This window comes from Schistocerca cancellata, chromosome 6, assembly GCF_023864275.1.
Source record: "Schistocerca cancellata isolate TAMUIC-IGC-003103 chromosome 6, iqSchCanc2.1, whole genome shotgun sequence".
Taxonomy (NCBI): Eukaryota; Metazoa; Arthropoda; class Insecta; order Orthoptera; family Acrididae; genus Schistocerca; species Schistocerca cancellata.
The window spans coordinates 283345228-283368865 of record NC_064631.1 but is presented as its reverse complement, the minus strand read 5'-3'; the positions used below and the strand labels follow the sequence as shown (position 1 = coordinate 283368865).

Here is a 23638-nt window from a genome sequence, read left to right as displayed (position 1 = left end):
CACCATTAAAATATTATATGCAGATGAAAACTAAATATTAGACTGATATCTGTTCAAGAGGCTTCTAACCTAATTTCCCAGTACATTTTCTCATTAACGGTGTTTGTGGTCTGTAATAGAAGGTGGTATCATATGCTTGGTATGTAGAACCACAGCTAACAAGCTTTATATTATTTTCTTCAACTAGACTTGAATTGAGATTGCATCTCTACAATAGATCAAAAGCTTCTATAAATTATTTGAACATGTGTTCTGGGTTGGCACATCTCTGAATACTGTAGAGAACAGAGTTTTATTAGAAAGCGGGACTGCTACGGTCGCAGGTTCGAATCCTGCCTCGGGCATGGGTGTGTGTGATGTCCTTAGGTTAGTTAGGTTTAAGTAGTTCTAAGTTCTAGGGGACTTATGACCTAAGATGTTGAGTCCCATAGTGCTCAGAGCCATTTTTTTTTTTTTTTATTAGAAAACGCAGGGAGAGACAGTGAAGGGTCACAAACCTTTTTACCACAAAATGTGAAACTGGTGATGAAACCACACACAAAGTAATAAGCTTATAACACACAACAAAGCAGAAGAGAAACCATCAACAGGATTGAGAGATGAGATACTCTAAATCAGATGTTGAAAAAGTTTGAATATTTTGCAAGGACTGACCCTAGTGCCAGAGGTATAAAATTGTAAAATTATGCATTTCACTAAAATTGTCTGGAATGTTGCTAATGACATAGCTGTTCTTGAGTATATGCAAATTTGTTACCCTTGTAGTAGTCAGTATGTAGAATAATATGTGGATATAGTTGCCACAAATTGTACACACAAAAAGATATAAACACTTCAGTCATGATAATACACAGCAGTACAATGACAAAATAATCAAAAGAAATGATAAAAATAATCAAAAGTGAGATATTTGTTCATTGTTCTGAATCTCGATTTTGCGTATCTATATCAATTTCAGCAGTCAGTGCTGCCAAGGAGCTGCCTCCCTCCCCCTCCCGTCCAGTATGGAGTATCGTGGAGTGAATGGGAAGGGGACCCTACTCCAGAATGTAATCTTGTAGAAATGCAGTATAGCAAGAGTGGAGCAGGTCATAATCAGCAATATTCAAAACAGGTGACTGGATGCTGAATCCGCCAACAGTATAAGATGATCAACCAAGGGTCCTCATCAGTAGAGGTGGATATGTGGTTGAAGGATTTGCTGGTAGCAGTGCCTGTTTGTCCTCTTCCTCATAGTCTTCCAGTACCCAAGCTGCCTGAGGCACTTTGCAAAGACAGGTGAAGGTTTATGAATAAGTGGGATGGGAAATATCTGTTCCCTGCATCAGAATGCTTTAGGGAGCCAGAATAAGGCTGCAGGAGTGCAGCACAAATTGTGTTGTCTCAGAACATCACGTGGGTCAGTCACCTAATACCTTACGTACGAAAACCTGCCACATGCTGCGAGCATGGAGAGGCGGTATATGGACATGAGTTAATTGACGTCTGTCTTTGTATATCAACAATGGCAACTCTGAGGTTGCCGTACAAAATTTCAACGAAAGAGGATTTCAGGTTGTCCTTATAAGATGTTCGTGTACGGAGTAGAACCCATGGTGATGGTTCAGTCCATTGTGGACTGTGACACATCAATGTACAAAATTTTTAAAAGAGAAGAGATTTGAACTGCTGCCATTAGTTGGTTGTGATAGGCAATGATCACCCAAAATGAGATATTGATGACAGAGAATGCTGCTGCTGTTATATCCATTAAGGGGACAGCTTCAACCACTGTGTTGTGCACTTGATAGCTAACAGAGTATACCTGAAACCTGTGGATTTGGGTTACAGTCTAATCAAGTCCGAGTGTACATGTTGAAAAAATGCCCTTTAGGTATTTCAAACATACTTTGTGGCAGGAAGGCGAGGTGTCCTGTTTTGCTGTATTGGCAAGGGAGCCAGGTGCGTAACCACTTTTTGCGATCTGCCTTTACCCCAGGCCAAACAAACCACTCCATATTGAACCTTGTGTTGGGACGAACTGCCGGGCGTGATAGATTATGCAAGGTATCAAAGGTGGATTTATGGAATTTTGCTGGGACTGCCAAGTGATGTATCGCACCATAAGTGCGTGCTAAAGTTAGGCTACTGAATGTGTTGCAATTGTAAACTTGTGCTGGAGTTGTCCAAGAATGCCTGTAACTGCCTGTCTTGCTCCTTCTCCATGGTCAACCTGCCAAAATCAATTGGTGCACTAAGGGCATGAAAGAGTGACATAATGAGCTACCACATTGCCCCTCTCCATTTACATGCCAGATGTTGGTAGTAAAATGTGCATATTAGTCCAGGTATCTGAAGCAGCGGCGGGTACATGTCACGACTTTGAATGTGGATAGCACGAACCAATGTGCGTTGGTCTGTAAAAACTGTGATGGACCAACCCTCTTAATTGGTATTTCACTGCCTCACATATTGCTAGCCATTCATGGTTGCAAGCCAACCACAAATGTTGGGTCCCCTTCAGTTGGTAGGAGAAGAACCATAGAAGTTACTGGATACTGTCTACTGTCTATTGCAACACTGCACCAACAGCATTCTCGCTTGTGTCATCTGTAACAGACAAATGTGCCATACTTAGGGAATGGGCCAAGGTCTCAGTGTTCTGTAAGGATTGTTTAATCATGTTGAAAGCATGTGTCATTTTGATTGAGCAATGTGCGGGTTTGTTTCTCCTTAATATTCTTCGTTGTTAAGGCATTAGTGAGTGGCAGCTGGATTCTTGCAGCCTACAGAATATATTGCCAATAGAAGTTTATCATATCTAAAAACCTTCTTAAGTCTTGATAAGCACATTAATTCTTGATAAATACATGAATCCACAATGATTCACGTCATTGTACTCGAAAACGGCAAATGTGATGAACTGTGATCATTCCACCATTGTGTGACATTTGCATGGAATGAGCAAGCAATAAAGGAAACAAAAGAAAAGTTCGGAGTAGGTATTAAAATCCATGGAGAAGAAATAAAAACTTTGAGGTTCGCCGATGACATTGTAATTCTGTCAGAGACAGCAAAGGACTTGGAAGAGCAGTTGAACAGAATGGATAGTGTCTTGAAAGTAGGGCATAAGATGAATATCAACAAAAGCAAAATGAGGATAATGGAATGTAGTTGAAATAAGTCAGGTGATGCTGAGGGAATTAGAATAGGAAACGAGTCACTTAAAGTAGTAAATGAGTTTTGCTATTTGGGGAGCAAAATAACTGATGATGGTCGAAGTAGAGAGGATATAAAATGTAGACTGGCAATGGCAAGGAAAGCGTTTCTGAAGAAGAAAAATGTGTTAACATCGAGTATAGATTTAAATGTCAAGAAGTCGTTTCTGAAAGTATTTGTATGGAGTGTAGTCATGTAAGGAAGTGAAACGTAGACGATAAATAGTTTAGACAAGAAGAGAATAGAAGCTTTCGAAATGTGGTGCTACAGAAGAATGCTGAAGATTATATGGGTAGATCACATAACTAATGAGGAGGTATTGAATAGAATTGGGGAGAAGAGGAGCTTGTGGCACAACTTGACTAGAAGAAGGGATCGGCTGGTAGGACATGTTCTGAGACATCGAGGGATCACCAATTTAATGTTGGAGGGCAGTGTGGAGGGTAAAAACCGTAGATTGAGACCAAGAGATGAATACACTAAGCAGATTCAGAAGGATGTAGGCTGCAATAGGTACTGGGAGATGAAGAAGCTTGCACAGGATAGATTAGCATGGAGAGCTGCATCAAACCAGTCTTAGGACTGAAGACCACAACAACAACAACAACAACAAGATAAAAAAAGGGAATGGTTGAGCTTAAACAAAGCAGCAACTTCCTATACACAGACATGCATGCATCCACGAAAGAGAGAGTGTTATGCATCTGGTAGAACAGCGACAGTGTGGTGTATTATGAATTACTTCCACAACCATCACTGCTGATATTCATTGTCAACAACTGAGATATCTTTCAGATGCAGTCTGAAAACAGTGACCAGGAAGACTGCATGAAGTGGTGCTATTCCACAATAACCCCCACCCACATTCTGCTAGACTAACAAAAAACACTGTACAGGAGTTGGGTTGGGAAGTCATTTTGCACCCAACTCATTCACCTAATCTTGCACTCTCAGTGTTTCACCTTTTCCGCTCTCTATCAAACAACCTTCAAGGAACTTACTTTCCAAATGAAAATGTGCTCACAACATAGCTTGATGAGTTCTTCATCCTCAAAACCACTGTGGAATCAAAGAGTTACTCCAGTGTAGGCACACTGTTGTAAATAGTGACAGAGAATAAACTATTGATGACTAATGTCTCTGTTATGTGTATCTGTTGTGTTTATTAAACTTGCGGAAAAATGCTATGAACTTATGCACCATCCCAGTATTGTGATCTTCTTGTGCAAGATACTTTGATAAGAGAACAAACTGAAATGCAGTGTTCGTGGAGTGATACCCACAGTGAATCATGTTATTACATATTGTGCTTTATATGTCGACAAAAGGAAAACTTTGGCCTACCAAGGGACTTACCTCAATGTTAGGCAATAATGCCACGATAGCAAGAAAATTGGTACAATTTTGTGTGGTATCAAAGTTCCTCCCCAACTTACTTCGGCAGAAATTTTAATGTGTTTTTGGGTAGCTGGTTCATCCTATGAATTGTATGCAACCAACCTGCCACAATTTGTCCACTAACTATATTATCATTTCTGTAAATATATGACAGCAGTACAATTGGAGAGACTGTTGAATGCATGTGCAACATTTTAATGTTCAAATTTGTAGATAAGGAGTCTATTTTTAATTTGAACTGCTTGTACCACTATACCTGGTACTTGTGAGATGACTTTGTCATTTATTGCCAAAGTTACTCATCCATCCCTCCAAGAGACTTTCCCAAAGAGACTAAATCACAGGTGAGTTTTTCCACAGTGAACTTTTCTGCTGGCTTAAAAATATTAGTTGCCTGGTATTCACATGTTAGACATGGGCATAATCTATGTTGTCCTGTCCCTGATGGTATTCTTATGGCAGCTGGTCATTGGGTGGGGGGGGGGGGGGGGCAACAACCTAGGATTTAGGCCTATAATAAGTTCTGCACTTTGGCAGACAGAGATATTGTATGGGTCTCAGGAACATAATAGGAAACTGTTGATATATGGACCACCTGCATCCTCTCTCCAAACACCAGTGCTTGTGAAATTTAAAAATGGAAGCAAACATGCATACGTGGATGTGTGTGCATAATTATTCATTTTTTCTGTTTTCTGAATTTTCTTCTATTCTTTCTTTTTCGTTTTCATTCCTCTATTTTTGCACTGTTTCTCATCATTTCGCCAATTGTTTAAACCAAAATCCTATTTGTGTTCACTTTTCATTTACTTACTTTCACAGGTTTCTTGTTTATTTTCTTTTAGTTAACAGCACCAAGACACTTGTGACTTCCCCCCTCCCCCCTCCTCCCCCCCCCCCCCCCCAAAAAAAAGTAGTATCTGAAGGAGTGGCCATGGGTTGCTCACTTTCCTGATTTGTTGCCAAAATATTCATAGACCACTTTAATGAGGAACGTCTGCCACCAGAAAAGCACTGATTTCTTGTGTTATGTTGGCAACACTTTCATAACATAGTCACATGAAAGGAAATGAATGAATTTCTTTTACTTCTCAATGCCTTATGTCAGAGATCAACTTTGAGAGGATTGCTGCTCAGCTTTCTGTGATATGACATGCCCTTTTTTGTGGGCGGCGGAGGGGGGGTGGGGTGGGGGGACTACCATACCTTGTGTCATTATGGGAAGGAAAGGGAAAGGAGTGCCATGTAAACATACTTTAAAAAACCAGATCTAAGGACATAAAGTAGTCCATCTTTGCAATTTTTATAGTGTGTGTATTATTTATCTACAGATCATGCGTTAACATGCTCATCAGAGATTTATCTATTATATAAGGCAATGTTTCTGAATTTACCTTACAGTTTTAGTTAAGTGTAATGAAAAGTCTATTGTATGTATTAAGTGAATATAGACCTTAGGCAGTGACATGCAAAATGATGCCACACCTGGATATTAATGTTAAGAATTTTTAGAAACAAAGGGAGGTGACTTCCTCTCAGAATTTCTTTATTCTTGCTCCTGGAGGTGATACTAAAAATGTTGTTTATTCTACATTTTGTAGTAAAATAATTCATTCCCAGGTGGCTACATTTTGTTGTCAAATGGGCACAATATTTAGGTGAGCAACCAAGTTGCTAATCATCAGGTGTACTGAAAAACTGACTGCTTCGGGGGAGATGCATGTTTTCTCTCTCTCTCTCTCTCTCTCTCTCTCTCTCTCTCTCTCTCTCTCTCTCTCTTCCTTCTGTCCCCCCTCGCATAAAAAAGAAGTATTTGATGGAGTGGGCAGTTCACTTTCCTGATTTTTCAGCAGTTTCTTCGTAGAGTGCTTTGACAAGAAAGTCAGTTCAAGAGAATCTAACTGATTTATTTTGTTATGTTGACAACAACTTCATAATATTGCCACATCAAAGGAAACTAATGGATTTCTTTCACCTCTCAGTGCCTTACATCAGAGATCAGTTTCACATGAAAATGGAAGTGAGGGGAGCAAGTGGTATGTTGGGTCACAATGTATACTGCAAGAAAGTGCACACCAGATGTGCTTTCATGTAGACTGGTACCACCATCCAGCACAGAGGAATTGGGCACTCAGAACATTGGCAGACAGTACCTGTACACCTTGGGAGACAGCTACAGCAGGAGATTTCATGAACCCTTTGCTCTACCCAACAACGCAACAGACAGAAATGGGAGAGAGTGCTGGAAAGGACATAACTACTGTAATTATTCCATGCAGTAATGCTTTATGTGGGTAGTGTCAAGAAAGACATTTGACCACTAGCAGCTCCTGCAAAATTTACCAGTGAATTACAAAGTGGTGTCCTATAGCCTTTTGACTTACTAAGGTACTAATCACAACTAAGTTGAATATATTAATTTTACATATATAAGTTGAACTGTTTGAATGTTTTTAAATTGTATAATTGATCATTTAATATTACAAGGAAAAAAAAAAAAGAAGAAGAAGTAGAATGATGATGACAGCGGAAATCGAACCCAAGTCAACCAATCGCCAGTCCACAAACTTACCCAGCCAGTTACAGAAATGACGTGGGCGATTTCATGTCAAATCATACAGATCATGTCAAGACACCCGGACACTTATGGGCTTCCTTTAACTTATACATGAAAGATGAAAATACGAAATTCAAGTTAATTTTTCCACTTAAAAAGAAATTCTAATCTGGAGAGCCACAAAATGCTATCTTTTTTGTCTTATTGCCAGATGCTACTGATTTAATTAGAAACAGTGTATTCTCTGCTCCAGATATCTGTATTATTTAAATATTTATTACTAAAAATGTAAAATTTGCATTATTACGAGTTTTTACAACTTATTTACTCAAAAAACTACATCCGAAAACTTTTGAGAATTACACAAAATATTGTTTGGTTAATATGTTAGTACTCAGTGCACACACAGTAGGTAGTAGTTTTCTATGTAAAGTGTTAAAAAATTTTCAGCATTCTACATATCCGCAACACTGAATTTATAATGCAAAATATGCATGTTGGCAATGCTGTTTCCAGTGCTCTTCTGTTTATAACAAATGAATGAGAATTTGCACACAACTATTCTGCATCAAGTTTTGTGTTTGGTTTGAACTTTTTGTTAGATACAATATCAGTGAGGAAATACAGCAGTGAAAGCGTGAGATGTGTAGACTGTGAAAAATGAAGCAAGAAGGTGGTGTTTATCAAAAATGAAAAACACTTCACAGTTGTTGGAAATCTGTCAGAGGTATTGCAGAAATATCTTGGTTCTCAAGTAATGGTATTAGCATCACATCCATTGTGCAGGAATTGCCACACTCAGTACAAGAAGAAATTTAGTGACAACACACTTGAATGATCACCATCACCTAAATGTGAAATGAAGAAGACAATGCAGATGTTTATTTTCCTTGGTGTGAAGTTGTTGAAGCATTTATTGTTAGCATTTCTGCTGTAGCTCCTATTATATCCCCCCTTAAACGTCCAGGAAAGGTAAGAAGCACAAGAAGAAAACAGTGCTTAAAAAGATAAGTGGAAGAAATTGAAACAAGTTTTACATGAGCAACATCTTCCAAACTTTATGAAGTGTATAATGTAGATGCACTTGGTACAGAACCTGAAGATAGTGATAAGTGCACGAAATGTGATGTATGATCTTGGAAACTAAATACTGTTATCTCAGCAGCCACCTGTCCTGAGATGGTACAGTTACTGATACTGATACCAAGTAGCAACTTTAAGCAGCAGATACAGAAATACATACCCACTTCCTCATATTATTTGATTTCAAAAGCTTTTGAAATAAGGAATGAGAAAGGTATTTGGGCATGTCCAGATTCTACGCAGAGATGGATGTGATGCTTTTGTGTATATGTCAGGAGGTGCAAGATAAATGTTGATTGCCGGAGTGTGCAATGTGTCGTGGTGCTGAAGTGATGATTGTTGACGCATTATGCCTTCAGAATACTGACAGTGACATAACCTATGCATTCTGGGAGGGAGGAGAGTTGATGAAGAAGACAGTAGAGCCAAAGAATTTTGTTACAGAGTTTAGGCATTGAGTCACGAAAGGAATAGCTCACCATCGTATCCAGAGGATTCAGAGACAGGCCATAGCAGAAGTAAAACCAGCCACATCTAAATTCTGGCACAAAGCACAGATATCAGTATTAATAGGTGTTGCTCACTTTCTTGGAACACCATGCAGTTTTGCTTCTGTCAGTGATGATCTCATTTTTGGCAGTGCACGTGTATGCTACACTGTTAGCATGATAATTGATGACATAGCATCTGGAGGCCATGTATTTCCTAAAAATGTGTGTGATTGACGGTGCATCATCTCATTTTAAAAACTGCTTTCAGCTTTGTGAGCTTGGTCAACACTGTAGTACAGAAATTAAGGCAAAAAGTGGATATTTTCAGCAACAGGTCATGGAAAAGGTGCGTGTGATGGGGTAGGAGGTCTCTGTAAATATCTTGCAACAAGATTTAATCTCCAGCATGAAACTGTTGACGCTATAAGAGATGCTACTGGATTCGAACACACCATATCAACATTAGTAACGAACATGAAACTCTTAATTCGAAATGAAAGTGCATTAAGGGAATTCCATTTAAAAAAGAGAGAAGAGTGGTCTGCTATGAAGCCTGTGGTAGGAATTCAATCAAGTCACTACTGGATTGCGTCCTGGAATGGCACATACATTTGCAATAACAGTTCTCCATGAAATGCAGCCTGTTACTGTGTGTGAAATGCAGAGACAACAGTATACATTAGAAGACTTTGTAGTGCGCCACTTCATTTCTTGTGTGTATGACAGTCAGTGGTGGGTGGGACAGATAATAAGTGTCTCTCATGAGCTGCATGATATAACCGTCTCCTTTATGACACCTCATGGTCCTGCTAATGCTTTCAAATTGCCATCATCAAAAGATCACTGTGTAGTTCCCATTTCCCGAGTACTGCTCTTGTTGGATCGTCCTCGTCTGTGTGCAAATTCAGCTCGGCTATACAAGTTCAATCAGAAATAGATTAAAAACACTAATGAAATCTTTTCAACAGTACAGTGTTGATTGTTTAATTGTAGGCAATTATAATTTATGGAAAGTCATGAAGGATTAAAATCATGACAGAAGACAATAATAATTTAAGAATAATATCATAAAAAGAAAAATGGTTCATGGTGTGGGTTCCTGTAGTCATGTCCTAGTTCATGAACCACGGGCAACGTATGAGTGGCCAAGTAAGTGGTCCCGACAGTCGGGATACCAGTTACTTTGGAATAAGGCTGGGCATCTCAGACATATTCTGAGTCGTGGTCACCTTTGTGCTCATACGGCAAAGACTACCAAATCCACCGGTTAGTCCCTCAGCCGTTAGGGGTAAAACCCAATGGGACTCGGGGCAAGTAAGGCTAGCAACCTGCTTCCCTGGTACTTTAAATATGATGCTGGCAACAATCAGAGCAAAATGCCTCGGACCTTTGGAGGTGACGGAGTCCCACATCTAACTGACAAACCAGGGACTCCTAAGATACAACTTGGCAAACAAATGGTAATGAGATGGGGAGCTATTAATATCAATGGGGGCTACTCTGGGAAGAAGGTAGAGCTGGCAGAGGCTGCAAGTAAGATGGGGCTGGACGTTTTAGCTGTTAGTGACATTCGGGTAAGGGGTGAGAAAGAAGAGGAAGTGGGAGAATACAAGGTCTACCTGTCAGGAGTCAAAGCAGGAATAGCACAATGGGGAGTAGGGCTTTACATCAGGAAAGAAATGAAACCCAGCGTAGTTGCAATAAGGTATGTAAACGAACGACTGATGTGGATAGATTTGACAGTATCTAGCAAGAAAATTAGGATTGTGTCAGTATATTCGCATTGTGAAGGGACAGATCAAGATAGATGGATAGTTTTTATGAGGCACTCAGTGATGTAGTTGTTAGAGTAAAGGACAAGGACAGTGTTCTGCTCATGGGTGATTTTAACGCCAGGATTGGAAATCGAACAGAAGGGTATGAAAGGGTTATGGGTAAATTTGGAGAGGATATGGAGGCCAACAGGAACGGGAAACAACTCTTGGATTTCTGTGCCAGTATGGGCTTAATAATCACAAACTCCTTTTTTTAAACATAAGAACATTCACCGGTATACTTGGGAAGGCAGGGGAACCAGATCTGTCATTGACTATATAATAACAGATCAGGAATTCAGGAAGGCTGTGAGGGACACACGTGTATTCAGGGGATTCTTTGATGACACTGATCATTATTTAATCTGCAGTGAAATTGGGATTGTGAGGCCGAAAGTGCAGGAGGTCAGGTCCATACGTAGGAGGATAAGAGTGGAGAAACTTCAGGATAAGGAAATCAGGCACAGGTACATAACAGCGATCTCAGAAAGGTACCAGTTAGTTGAATGTAGTCAATTACAGTCATTGGAAAAGGAATGGACAAGGTACAGGGACACAGTACTAGAAATGGCTAAAGAATGTCTTGGAACAGTAGTATGTAAAAGTAGGATGAAGCAAACAGCTTGGTGGAATGATACAGTCCAGGCAGCCTGTAAAAGGAAAAAGAAGGCGTATCAAAAATGGCTACATACCAGAGCCCAGGTAGACAGAGAAAGTTATGTTGAAGAAAGAAACAAAGCCAAACAGATAATTGCAGCATCCAAGAAGAAATCGTGGGAAGACTTTGGAAACAGGTTGGAGACTATGGGTCAAGCTGCTGGAAAACTATTCTGGAGTGTAATTAGCAGTCTTCGAAAGGGAGGTAAGAAGGAAATGACAAGTATTTTGGACAGGTCAGGAAAACTGCTGGTGAATCCTGTGGATGCCTTGGGCAGATGGAGGGAATATTTTGAAGAGTTGCTCAATGTAGGTGAAAATGCGATCAGTAATGTTTCAGATTTCGAGGTAGAATGGGATAGGAATGATGATGGAAATAGGATCACATTTGAGGAAGTGGAAAAAATGGTCAATAGATTGCAGTGCAATAAAGTGGCTGGGGTGGATTAAATTAAGTCGGAACTCATCAAATACAGTGGAATGTCAGGTCTACACAGGATAATTGAAATGGCCTGGGAGTCGGGACAGGTTCCATCAGACTGGACAAAAGCAGTAATCACACCAATCTTTAAACATGGAAACAGAAAAGATTGTAACAACTACAGAGGTATCTCTTTAATCAGTGTTGTGGGTAAAATCTTCTCAGGTATTGTTGAAAGGAAAGTGCGAGTATTAGTTGAGGACCAATTGGATGAAAATCAGTGTGGGTTTAGGCCTCTTAGAGGTTGTCAGGACCAGATCTTTAGCTTACGGCAAATAATGGAGAAGTGTTATGAGTGGAACAGGGAATTGTATCTATGCTTTATAGATCTAGAAAAGGCATATGACCGGGTTCCTAGGAGGAAGTTATTGTCTGTTCTACAAGATTATGGAATAGGAGGCAAACTTTTGCAAGCAATTAAAGGTCTTTACATGGATAGTCAGGCAGCAGTTAGAGTTGACGGTAAAGTGAGTTCATGGTTCAGAGTAGTTTCAGGGGTAAGACAAGGCTGCAACCTGTCTCCACTGTTGTTCATATTATTTATGAATCATATGTTGAAAACAATAGACTGGCTGGGTGAGATTAAGATATGTGAACACAAAATAAGCAGTCTTGCATATGTGGATGACTTAGTTGTGATGGCAGATTCGATTGAAAGTTTGCAAAGTAATATTTCAGAGCTAGATCAGAAATGTAAGTACTATGGTATGAAGATTAGCATCTCCAAAACGAAAGTAATGTCAGTGGGAAAGAAATATAAACGGATTGAGTGCCAAATAGGAGGAACAAAGTTAGAACAGGTGGACGGTTTCAAGTACTTAGGATGCATATTCTCACAGGATGGCAACATAGTGAAAGAACTGGAAGCGAGGTGTAGCAAAGCTAATGCAGTTAGCGCTCAGCTACGATCTACTCTCTTCTGCAAGAAGGAAGTCAGTACCAAGACTAAGTTATCTGTGCACAGTTCAATCTTTCGACCAACTTTGTTGTATGGGAGCGAAAGCTGGTCGGATTCAGGTTACCTTATCATCAAGGTTGAGGCTACGGATATGAAAGTAGCTAGGATGATTGCAGGTACTAGTAGATGGGAACAATGGCAGGAGGGTGTCCACAACGAGGAAATCAAAGAAAAACTGGGAATGAACTCTATAGATGTAGCAGTCAGGGCGAACAGGCTTAGATGGTGGGGTCATGTTACACGCATGGGAGAAGCAAGGTTACCCAAGAGACTCATGGATTCAGCAGTAGAGGGTAGGAGGAGTCGGGGCAGACTGAGGAGAAGGTACCTGGATTCGGTTAAGAATGATTTTGAAGTAATAGGTTTAACATCAGAAGAGGCACCAATGTTAGCACTGAATAGGGGATCATGAAGGAACTGTATAAGGGGTGCTATGCTCCAGACTGAACGCTGAAAGGCATAATCAGTCTTAAATGATGATGATGATGAAAGAAAAATGGGTATAAATATTCTATATATCTCATTTTCGGTACAAAATGCTTTCGGACAAAATTATGAATTGTTTTCCCACTGACTTATAATGTTGTAAAGTAATTATTTTGATTCAGAAATACCAGTTTTGCATGACATTTACTTAAAATCAGCAATCAGTTTAAATCCCACTCTGATTGTTCTTTCCCTAAGTACAATGATCAACTAACGTACCACGAAATTTTTAGAACATTTATGAACTTGGAGAAAAAAAAATTTATAAATGATCAAAAAATTTCAGTGTGTTTCATCTTTATGTACAAATATTTTGACAGTTTAAGAATTTCATACATTATAGCTGACAGCAGTCCTTCCACTTTATCATTGCTCAAGATATTTAACATCCTGTTACTATTTATATTTTCAAAACATAATTTTGAAATTCACCAAAAGTTACAAATTTTCATAGTTTATTTCCCTTCCCCCCAAAAGCTAAAGTGTATATATGTGTTAATCATGTCCCATAGTATTGAGAACAAACTATTTATTGAAAATAAATTCAGGTCTCTATCAATTTTGATTTCTTTATTACAAATTTTGAATTTTCCCTTTCCTTACAACATTTTCACAAATACTCTCATTTACGGAGGTCTGTGGCATTTTAACAGATCATCAGAAAGTGAAAATATTGTAGTTTTAAAGAGGTATCAAGTGGGACTTCATCATATATTTTTTCAGCAAACTTTGAAATAGTGATGTAACACATTGACTCTTGACTTTTATGATTTGAGATGGAATTGCGCACATGTTTACTACTGCTTGGAAATCCCCCATATTCTACGCTTAGAGAATTTAAGTACTATTGGTGTGTTTACACATATTGGCAGATAAAAAAAGTTGAGTATTTTTCATAAAATATACATGCCTCTTTGCATGCTCTCTTTTGCAAAATACTTCATTTCAGTATCTTGAACCATTCAAGAAATAGGACAAATGTTATAGCCACATGATTCTCAATGTGCAGGAGGCAATACTTTCATTAGTACATCCAATGATGGCAACATGGCTGTTAGCCAAAATATTGTACCCATAGGTCACTGAATTCCAGCCATACACCCATTGATTATTTTGTCATTTCAGCAATTACACCAGAAGAAACTGAAGAGTCACAGTAAATTTCTGCATAAACAAATATTACAATAAATATGTAAAACATTTTCTGGTAGTATGTTTACTACACTGTACCCATAACCACACATGAAGTTATTTCAGTTTACATTGTGGAAAAAAATTAGTTTTTGACTAAACATATAGTTTTGTTTACTGTAAGAGTCTGAATAAGTTTTAACTGAAGTTTCTGTTGCAGCTACTGGAAATACTGACACCTGCTCATCCAGATGACAGCTGTAGTGGTGTAGTTCTGGAAGTTATGCCAGGTGTTGGTGGTCAAGAAGCCATGCTGTTTGCACGAGAATTATTTGACATGTATCAAGCTTTTACCACATTCCAGAAATGGCAAACAGACTTAGCTGCACTTGACACCAGTGAGGGAGGTGAGTACAATGATGCACTTCAAGGGATGTTCTATATGATTCAACTTAACTGATTTTACCACTGACACTAGTGATAACTACAGTGACTGTGATGTCATACAGTACTGCTTATTTTAGCTCTCAAAGTAGGAGGGCCATTGGGGGAGGAGTAAGGGGTTTTTGGACAAGATTGCAACTTTGTGGCTAGATACCTCTTCAGTCACCACAGTCGTTGATTAACCTGAGAGAGAAGTCACATGCACTATCTGCCTGTGAATTTTGTTCTGTCTGTCATCATATTTTAACTGTTTGTACTTAGTATTTTGTGAGCTTGTTATTGGGAATCATCTGCCTCGTGGATTTGATCCTGGTCTGGCTCGTGTCCATCTCTAAAGCCTGCTTGCTGCACAGCAGTAAGCTCTACGAGCAGGATGTGTGTGTGTGTGTGTGTGTGTGTGTGTGTGTGTGTGTGTGTGTGTGAATTCCTAAGGGATCAAACTGCTGAGGTCATCGGTCCCTAGATTTACACACAACTTATGCTAAGAACAACACATATACACCCATGCCCGAGGGTGAACTCGAACCTCCAGCGGGAGGGGGCATGCAGTCTGTGACATGGTGCCTCAAACCGCATGGTGACTCCACGTGGCCCTTGGCAAAGTGGAATGATTTACTGTGAACTTACACACACACACACACACACACACACACACACATTTATAGTACAAACCGACGATGTATTACATGGGAAAGCAATCCATGGACCCAGGCATAGCATAACCTAATGTAGTCATGGTCTTTTTTTGGTTCAAAGTACAAGAAAGGTGCCTCCCTGAAGATTACACTGCTCATAAAATGCCATCACAGACAATCGGGTGTACTGTGGCAATGCTATAAGTTATCCTAGTGGTATAACCTTTCACCACCAGAACAACTACAATAATGAGACCAAAAAGACTTTTTCAAAGCCAATTCTGATGGTAATCTCCATTAATATTGAGGTGATATCATATGAGACAGAAGCTCTGCAATCAGACATCTGCAAACACACAAACTGACTTTCTTATGATACAAGAGATCCGTATGGTTGGAGGCCAAACATAAAAAGTATCTAACTGATTATTGAAGAATCAAATGCTCAGTATGGAAATGCAATATTTGCCAAACTGAACCTTCTTACCCTATCCACAGACCTAATGGCAAAAGAAAACGCAGAAATCCTGACTGTTTTTCAGTAACGCACAGTAAGATCAGTGTATAATTCACCAAATACAGACCTCAGTTTCAAGGAATGAAATAATTTTTGCAGCAACCAGTGAAACTAGTCGTGTGATTTCAGTTGCCACAGCTTTTCGTGGGCCTACAAAGGGACAAAAATGGATAAGATCTTGAAGACTGGACCAAAAACATGGAGCTGAAGCTCTTACATGACCCGAAGAAACCACACTCTTTCAACAGTGGGAGGTGGCACTCAGGATATAACCTTGATATCATCTTTGTAAGTGAGAACACGGCATACTACTTCAAAAAAGAAATTATGGAACCAGTCCCATGCTCTCAGCATTGACCGACATCTGTATTGTGGAAGCAGCTGTGGTGCTAAAGAAAATCCCATTGAAAAGATGATTTAATTTTAAGAGGGCACAGTGGACTAATTTCACAGAAGATTGGATAGGGAAGTGGGAAATGTCAAACCTGTCCCAGGAAAGTATGGTCACTTTGGCATCTGAGTGAAAACCATCTGATGGAAACATATCCCTAGGAACTGTAGAACTACCTATATGCCAGGGCTTGACAGAGTTTCAAAAGCACTGCTGGAGAAATATGAGAAATTATTCAATGAAGACCCGTTCTCCGAAGAAACAATTCAAACAGGTGAACAGCTGATTCTGCCATATCTGCCTCTACAAGAGAAAAGTGGTGTAACCTAGTAACACAGTTAGACATGAAGCATAGTAGTCATAAAGTGTGGAATCTCTTGAAAAACCTCAGTGATGACCACACTAGAATTTCTGTTGATACATCTAATGCAACCCCTGACCAAATAGCTCATCATCTGCTACTAAATGGCAAAACCAAAAAGCGATCTGAGAGGACAAAGCTACAATGATATGTTGAAGAAAATGGCTTTATTTCTTGCCCTTTCACTTTAGCAGAAATACAGGTTGCAGCAGAATCGACTAAGCAATTTTAAGGAGCAATAAAAAGTAAATCTGGATGTATAGAGAAAAAATGTTTTTATTTTATAAATTAGTACAATATAATATTTTACATTCATTTTGTTTTTAATATAATTTCCTCAAGATGGTGGCCGTTAGCATCAATATATTCTGTAGACGATCCCTGAAGTTTCGAGCAGCTCTTGCACACATATCACGGGGTATGGCATTCACTTCGTCAATAATCCACTCTTTTAACTCTGGTAGGGTGTGAGGGTGGCTTTTGAAAACCATTTCCTTCAGATATCCCCAAAGAAAGTAGTCACAAATGCTCAAATCTGGTGACCGCACAGGCCACCCAACATCACCCCTCAAAGAGACGAGGCGTCCCGGAAACATTTCTCTCAAAACATCAAGTGAAATTTGAGCTGTGTGAGCAGTAGCTCCATCCTGTTGGAACCACACGCCCCCCCCCCCCCCCCCCCCAGTCCATGTTCTTCAGCAATCTCGTCCATTCTGGGTTGCAGAAAATTTTGCAACATTGAAACATAACGTGTGGAATTCACTTTCATGGTCACTCCTTCCTCAAAAAAGTAAGGGCCTACCATGCGAAACTGTGATATGGCACACCACACTGTCACTTTAGGAGAATTTTGCGGTCTTTCGTGAATGAATCGGGAGCTATTTTCAGCCCAGTAACGAAAGTTTTGCTTATTCACGCACCCACTAAGATGAAAATGTGCCTCGTCACTACTGCTGCATTTGGAGGGATTCAAGCAAGCATTTGCTCACACAGATTTTGACGGTTGGCATAGTCTGCTGGGCGTAATTCTTGAGCAATCATTATTTTGAAAGGATGGAACTTCAAATCCCATTGCAGAATCCTTCTCAAACTGCGGTCTGAAATCCCCAATGCAACAGCTTGTCGTCGAGCAGAACGTTGCGGCGATGGTTGAACTGCTGTTCTCACCCGCTGTGTTCTGATGGATCTGCATCGGCCGTGTGTATGTATTCTTACTGTGCCACCAGTTTCCTCCAATTGCCAAACCCAGGACCGAATTGTGTTTGCATTAGGAATGGCATTGTTGCGTGGAATGTTGAACTGTCGCCGAAAAGCTCATTGTGTTGCGATCACAGATCTGTTGTTTTCATAATAAGCGTGAATGGCAAAACCACAATGTGTACTGGTCCAGACCATGTTGGCTACTGAAATATGGTCAACGACTGAACAAAGGCAGACCACGTGCAACTGCCTGCCCCCACCACAGCTCCAGCAGTAATTGATAGAAACTGCTTAGTCCGTACTGCTGCACGCTGTAGAGGACACCATATGCTGCGTGAAGAATAACAAAGCTCCAGGATTAGATGACCTACAAATTGAACAAATAAAGAAATTCGGACCAGGTACTAATCAGTGGGTTTTAAAACTAATTAACAAGTGTGTCTTCAAGTTACAGATACCCTAAATCTGCTGTAAAGCTCAAGTGGTAGCCATATTGAAACGTGGGAAAGATCTGAGAGACCCCAAGAGTTTTCAACCAGCCTCGCTTCTGTGTCATCTACACAAATTATTGGAAAGAATGATTCTGAACCGCATATCTGGATACGTAAATCAGACCCTTGTTAAAAAACAGGCAGGATTCCACCTAGGAAAATCATGTTATGGCCAGGTCCTCAACCTAACTCTCAAACGAATACTAGAGAGGGCAGACAAGCGTGTCACTCTTGGATCTAACAGCAGTATATGACACATTAAATCATAAAACACTCACAAGAGAAATTTGTACAATCACCAAGGATTACAGATTAACACAGTTTATCTAAACCCTATGACAAAACAACAATTCTTTGTCACCCTGAGCAAAAATAGAAGTTGATGGAAAATCCAGAGCGGTCTTCCCCAAGGATTGTGCTGGCACAGCTGCTGTACTGTCTGTACACCAATGACCAACCTGTTGGAACAACCACAACATCTTTCATACAATGGCATAGTGGTTGCAGCCTAAGGAAGAACGTTCAAGGTGGTAGAAATGAAACTGACAGCAGTCCTTGAAAATCTGGAAGAGTACTATGGCAATAACCACCTAAAGCTAACACATCCAAAACACAGGTCTGTGCATTTGACTTGAGAAATAGACACCTCAGGAAAAAACTGGAAGTAAATTGGAGGGGAAAGCAACTACAACACTGTGACACCCCTACATACCTCGGAGTAAAGCTTAACCACACACCTACTTTCATAGACCATTGCGAGAACATGAAGTTCAAAGCATGCAGCAGAAATAATATTATGTGCAAGCTCACTAACAGCACGTGGGGAGCTCAACTAAATGTTCTACGTACGTCTGCTCTTTCTCTATGTTTCTTTGTGGCAGAATATGCTACACCAGTCTGGCAGACCTTCACACACGTAGGCAAGTTGACACTGCTCTTAACAAGACAGGCCGTGTTATACTGATTGTGTATGAGCAACTCCAGTTGACAAAATACAATTGACAATCTTATAGACATAGCACCCATGGATATGAAACGAAGAACAGTGATAGAGGTTGAGAAGAAGAAGCAGGAGAATGGCACCAGGCATCCCATTGTTTGGAAGCAAAGCGTCATGTCCTAGGCTGAAGCTCAACGAATCGGTGGTAAAAACAAGGCAACTTGAAGTAATAATCAAAACCTAAAGAAAGAGCTCGTTCTGATTTCCAACTACTCTATCAGACATGGAAGGCTTTGAACGGACTGTGAATTGGAGTGATGCAGTGCAAACAAAACTTGAAGTAGTGGGGCCACAGTACTGGAGATGCAACCTGCAACTGTGAAGATCTTCAAGATAGTGAACACCTCTTGATCAGCCCGAAGTCACCTGAAGCCAGCTTGCTGAAGGACCTGGTTTCAGCAAATGTCCCAGCAGTCAAGACTGCTGGATTTTGGACTTCAAAATCAATTTGATGTATACAAAGTATAATTTACATATTGTAGGTGTAAATCTGTAAATAATTGTACTGTCCTGGACATGAAAATAATAACAAGAATGGTAGAATGAATAAATGAATGAATGAATGAATGATGATGATGATGATTAATAATAATAATAATAATAATAATAATAAAAATAATAGTAATAATGATGATTCAAAGTAGCGCATGTTGTTACCTTGAAGTGAAAGCACAGAAATTGGTTACAGAATATGTCTTCTTGAGCAGCTGCAGTGGTGTACTGTTAACGTCATTAATGATGACGATAAGTAGAAGGTAATGGCACTGCAAACAGAATGTGCATGCAAAATTTTAAAGATGAGTAAGTTGATGGTGTGCAATTTATGGAAGGAGGACACAATGTCAAGCAGAACAGGGTTTAGGTATTTGCTCCAAGGCAGAAGAAGCAAAGTGCATACGAAAAATATTTCATTGATAATTACAGGTAGATTTGTTGTTAAGCAGCAATTTCTGTGATAGATATTGTTAATAGGTCAGGGAAATACCATCACTGCAAAATATTTCACAACCTACATTGCACAGAGCTAGACTTCCTGACTAACAAAGAAACTCATAAGAAAAACTATTCCATCCATGGAATTTCATTTTAAAAGGTGCCATAGTAAATGAGTCGTCGTGTGTAAAAGACAGAAACTTGTAAACATTTGATTTTTACACAAAAAAAAGTGAAGCATGACAGTTAAAGTGACCTGTGGTTTATTGAGACGAATGTGGAGTCACACACATTACCCTGTTAATAAATGCTGGTAAAGTGACAGTTTGTGAGGAGTATCGTCAGACTAAAGTGCCAGCCAGCATTTCTTTATTGTGTATGTAGGTAAATGATAAGAGTTTATTTTCATGTCCACTTCTCCAGTATGACTGTAGTTGCAAAACTTCAGACTGTCACAAATAAATGGACAGAAAAAGTAAAAAAAAAAAACTATGTAGAGACAGGGAAAAACAAATTTTTTGCATTGATGAAGAAGTACCAACCTTTTACTATTTATTCCGCAGAAAAAATTTTGCGAGAAAATTGTTCTCTCCTACTGCTGCCATACCATGTGTATCTAAATAGTATAGAACTGGACTGGAAGCCTGCAAAGAATAAGGTCCTTTGTTGTACTCACCAAGCAGCTCACTTACGAAGCTGAAAATTATAACAGCTGATGCTTCTGCTGCTAACAAATAAACTATGTCTCACTCAGCCCAGTGTAAGTCTTTTGATGCGATGCCACTTCAGCAACCCGAGCATCAATTTTTCTTTATATTTGAATGGCTTCTTATTTGGCCTTGCATGAATCTTGCTCCGCATATTTCCACCAGAGAAAATGTGAGATGATTGCCAGGAATAGAACCCATGACCTCTGTATCACTAGCAGAAAATATCAACTGTTAGACCATGAGGCCAGTCTGCCATCACTATTGTGACATTAATTAACACTGGATGACTGTGCAACAGCCACATAACACATCAGAATAGTGTGTGATTACTACTGGACGGAACACGCTTTGATGGGTGAGAAAACTGAAATAAAATGCAATCTTTCAGCTTGAATTCAAATTAAGCGTCCGCTTTAATTTTGAGACTGCAACCAATTGACAGAGGCAGCTGAGGAAGATACACGAATGACCAGACAGACAGTGTTAGTAGCAGCAATCTGCAGCTGTTTGCTGATGATGCTATGGCGTATGGGGAGGTTCCATCATTGAGTGACTGTAGGAGGATACAAGATGACTTGGACAAAATTTCTGTTTGGTATGATGAATGGCAGGTTGCTCTAAATGTACAAAAAAAAAGCAATCCCAGTGTTTGAATACAGCATTAGCAGTTTGCTGCTTGACACAGTCTCATTGATTAATTGTCTAGGCATAACATTGCAAAGCGATATGAAATGGAAAGAACACATAAGGATGGCAGTAGGAAAGGCAAATGGTCGACTTTGGTTTATTAGGAGAATTTAGGAAAGTGTGAATCATTTGCAAAGGAGACCATACATGGAACACTAGTGCAATTCATTCTTGAGTACTGCTTGAGTGCTTGGGATCCTCTCCAGGTCAGAATAAAGAAAGACATTGTAGCATGTCAGAGGAGGGTTGCTACATTTGTTACCAGTAGGTTCAGTCAACGTGCGAGTACTGCAGAGCTGTTTAGTGAACTCAAATGGGAATCCCTGGAGGTAGGATGAGGATCTTTTTGCAAAACACTATTGAGAAAATTTAGAGTGTAGGCATTTGCAGATGACTGCAGAATGATTCTGCTGCTGCCAGCATTTGTTTCACATAAATCCTGTTTCTGTTCTTTTTCTGAACAGGCACTTCATTTAATAGTGCCTAGAGACAAGTAGTGTGTGACTATATTCCACTTGCAAGACTACTGGAGTGTATGGAGTTATTACATTCCCACACTGATTCTCAGGCCAAAGCACAACAGTTCTTTCACCCTCGTGACATCTTCAGTTCATTTTTCTGGGTAGGACCTGTACATTTACAGGTAACTGTTTGAGTGTTGAAACTTAACAATTGATTAATCTCTCTACCATTAGACCAGACCAACAGACAGCTACTAAATTATAAAGGACAAACAATTCTTTTAAAATTGTAAATTAAAATAGATGAGTTTTCCTGGAAAAATAAATAGACCTCAAAAGCTTCTTCTGGTTGTTTCTTAGGCTGCTGAAACCTCAGTTACTGCAGTCATTAAACTGCAGATTTGATTTAAAATCTGACACATTTAGTTATGTGAATAAGTAAAATCTGACACATTTAGTTATGTGAATCATCAAAACAACAATAAACTTCAATTTTTTCCCTATGTGTTGTGTTTTGCCATATGTGAATGGAATAAGAAGAAAGCATTAGACATGTTATAATGGCAAGTATCCTCAGTCTTGCAATTAACGGTGGTTTGCAATGTGTGCTATAGATGCAGATGTGTACAATGTAATTCCTTAAACTCTCTGATCAGCTGCACAGTGATACGATGTGGTGTTGCACTGCGGTGTGGTATTAGCAGCAGAAAATATAATAAAAACAAAATCTTAAATAGAAAAAGTTTGCCCGTCTCCCCTTTTTCCAGTCTTCCCTGTTGATCCCCTTTTCATCCCCATTGATGGCACATGTAGTTCTGAAACTGTGAAATATTAATAAATTTGTTTAAACTGTTTCTTTTAGCTTTATTGGGAGTTTCAGCTCCCATAGGCAAGTACTGGGCAGCCTTTCTGTCTCTTTGTAATATTAAAATCGCAACTGATAAGTTTCACACACAATAAGGGATGCTATACAGTTACCACTAACTGGTAATCAATGTTACAGTAACAAGTCTTTCATTTTACTTCACTATCTGCCCTCGACCTTGCCCTGATACCTCAAAACCTCTGTCCACAAAGCAGAGTTTAGACTTTTGATTCTATAGTATTGTTGTTCATATTGATTAATTAATTAAGTTGTACTTTTATATAAACTGCAATATAGTATGGATAGATAAAAAGCCTACTCAGCAAGTGGTGACAAGAGAAAACACGTAAAGGATTTGGAAATGTGCAAGCTTTCAGAACCTGTGGCTCCTTCTGGTAGAAGGGTTGAAGGAAAATGAAGAGGTATGAAGGAAAAGGAATGGTCAGGTTATGAAATGTTGTTTCCTGCTGCCACTTGGCGAGTAGATTTTTTATCCATCCATGTTGTATTATATTTTGAAACTGTATAAACTGTCATTGAGTTTCAATTCAGGCCTGATCATGACAAACTCAAACAAAGATACATTGAACTAAACATTAAAATTTGTACAAAATGTATAATTCATAACGTACAGCTAATATAGCTGTAATCATGCTGTCCTGAGACGTACGGGAAGATATTTTCATTTC

The 23638-nt window shown here is 39.4% G+C and overlaps 2 protein-coding genes across 2 annotated transcripts in view; both read left to right on the top strand.

Moving 5' to 3' along the window:
* Positions 1-23638, top strand: part of LOC126190839 (peptide chain release factor 1-like, mitochondrial) — a 73588-nt gene that overhangs the window by 945 nt on the left and 49005 nt on the right. Inside the window, exon 3 of the mRNA XM_049931418.1 lies at positions 14475-14661. Coding sequence (XP_049787375.1) covers positions 14475-14661 — 187 coding nt within the window. The remainder of the gene's footprint in view (positions 1-14474; positions 14662-23638) is intronic.
* Positions 4855-6978, top strand: LOC126190841 (uncharacterized). The gene is made up of 2 exons (XM_049931421.1): positions 4855-4940; positions 6579-6978. Exons 1-2 carry the CDS (start codon positions 4867-4869, stop codon positions 6892-6894), a joined length of 390 nt encoding a protein of 129 aa, XP_049787378.1. The 5' UTR covers positions 4855-4866; the 3' UTR covers positions 6895-6978.